At 53.5% G+C, this 2,210-nt stretch overlaps 1 protein-coding gene across 1 annotated transcript in view; it reads left to right on the plus strand.

The window, feature by feature from the left end:
• The first annotated feature begins 1,357 nt into the window (after positions 1–1,357).
• The window catches only part of SCUBE2 (signal peptide, CUB domain and EGF like domain containing 2), a 65,331-nt gene continuing 64,478 nt past the window's right edge, over positions 1,358–2,210 (plus strand). The window contains exon 1 of the mRNA XM_077769183.1: positions 1,358–1,508. Coding sequence (XP_077625309.1) covers positions 1,358–1,508 — 151 coding nt within the window. The remainder of the gene's footprint in view (positions 1,509–2,210) is intronic.

A 2,210-nucleotide genomic window follows, 5' to 3' on the forward strand; every position in this document is an offset into this window, starting at 1 on the left:
GTACTTTTTGTGATTTTTTTTTCTGATTACCAAAGGGATGGCGTATGTGTGTGTGTGTGTGTGTGTGTGTATAGAGAGAGAGAGAGAGAATATATAATAAATATAAGTGAATATTGAATATATGTATAGATTTATCTATTCAATATTCATCTATATTCATTATTGAATTTTCTTCTGTAAATATATACACACATACACAAACATACATACATGTATGTATATATAATAGGAGAAAATTGGATAAAGAGGAGCTCTGATTAAACCCCCTCAGTATGGTATTTTGTTGCATCTCACAATTGTTGCCACATTTATTCCTGGAGTGATGCTGAGTGTAGTGGGCTCAGCATCTGTGGCAAGGTGGGGGGGGGGGGTTATGGAAATAACCTGTATACATGGGTTCCCTTGTAAGGAGGGTCTTGCTTGGAGGGCCAGCTCACATTTGCCACCTGTATCTGCAGCTGGCCAGACCAGACATTTATGAGTTCAGGTGGTCATAGATACCACCTGTGTCCCAGGCAAAACTGGTGCAGTTTCTTGTCCTTGGTGCTCACCTTTGACCTCTAGCCCCCTTTGCCTTCACATTTTGGCTGCCCTGTACATACGCTGAACTAGTGTTCAGTGAGATGAGCATCCTCTGCCGTGATTCCTGGCCCAGCAGTGCATCGGAGAGGCACAGTCGCACAGTCGAAGCAGGCGCCTCGGTGGGACAGGCGGGACCCTGCCTGGTGCTGGGGATCACAGAAGGCCTGGGCTGGGCAGAATGGGGAAGGGTGCAGAGTGTGCGTGAAGGTGAGCAGGGAGGCTGGGGTTGTCTCCCCGCCACATTACTCACCCCAAGTGGAGAGAGATGGGAAGGCCCTACAGGTGGCCGTGGGGTTCGGGGAGTATAGGATTCTGAGCTACACAGGACGCTTTCTGGGAGCCTGGTGTCTGAATGTTTCAGCCAGAGTGCTGTTTGTCCTCACAAGAGGGACTGGGTCAAGTTGTAGGACGCTGCAAACGGGGAGGACAAGGCTCTGAGGGCTGGAGAGGAGCGAGGGTGCGGGAGCAGCGGGTTTAGCGACGGGGCCTGCCCTGGGGACTCTGACAGCAGCCCTCCGGCCACCGCGGCCGCGCCCCCTCCGCCCCGCGCCCGGAAGNCCTGGGGCCTCCCCCGCGGGCCAGGCCAAGGCACCGCTTGGGCTAGAGGCCCAGGGCCCGAGGGCTGCGGCCCGGCCTCGGACCCGGGGGTGATGACAGTTCCCAGCCCGGTCCCGCCGCCCGGGGTCCCCGGAGAGCGCGTGCTAGTCAGACTCTCTCCCGCTTAGAGGGACGGAGGGCACCGGAGTCACCGGGGTCCGGGCTCCTCATTGTGTAGATGGCGAAACTGAGGGCGCCGACCGGGGTACGGGGTACGTCCGTGAGGTCGTGGCAGCTTTGCTCCTTCTTTCTTCTGGGGTCGAAAGTTCTGCCGGCCTTAGGGTTGGCTCCGGAGAGTTTTCTGCCGGCTGAGGATCCGGGAATACCTCGTAAGCCGCAACAAACCTGGGGGGAGGGAGGAGGGGGTTGTTTTGTTTTGTTTTGGGTTTGGGGTTTTGGGTTTTGGGTTTTGGGTTTTTTTCTGCTGCCAGAGAGAAGGACTCTGGACGTTCTGTATTAACTGGACTCACAGTATTTTCAAAACTTTTGTTTTTAATTTAACATCCTGGAGTGGTGTCAACCCAGGAAATACTTCCATCAAGGCCGGTTTCCAGGTTGAGAGGGTGAGCAGCTGGTTGATGGGGTGTGGAAAGCATTCCCACTTTGCACCACCATCTGAGAGCTGGGGATGGTGTGGTCAGAGCCCAGGGCAAGCTACTCCCCATCCCCCAAACCCGGAGAAAGCTGACACTGCTTGATTTTCACAACGTTTTGTTTTGTTGCCAACCTGGTGTTTCCTTCAACAGGCATTTGTTATTGCCTATTCATGTGCCAGGCACTGTGCTTGGCATCAGGGACACCCACTCAGTCTGTAATCAAGACACCATTTAGAGGGGAGGACAGGCAGGAAAACAGACAGTGACTATCCTGTGTGGTACCTGCTATGAAAGGGGATAAATATGGGAGCAGGTCGTGCGGGACATCCACCTGCACTGGGGGATCATGGTAGGCTTCTTGGAGAAAGTGAGTAGAAAGAGTGTGTGTGTGTGTGTGTGTGTGTGTGTGTGTGTGTGTGTGTGTATTGTAGAATA

The sequence above is a fragment of the Crocuta crocuta genome, unplaced genomic scaffold (assembly GCF_008692635.1).
Source record: "Crocuta crocuta isolate KB4526 unplaced genomic scaffold, BGI_CrCroc_1.0 scaffold255, whole genome shotgun sequence".
NCBI lineage: Eukaryota > Metazoa > Chordata > Mammalia > Carnivora > Hyaenidae > Crocuta > Crocuta crocuta.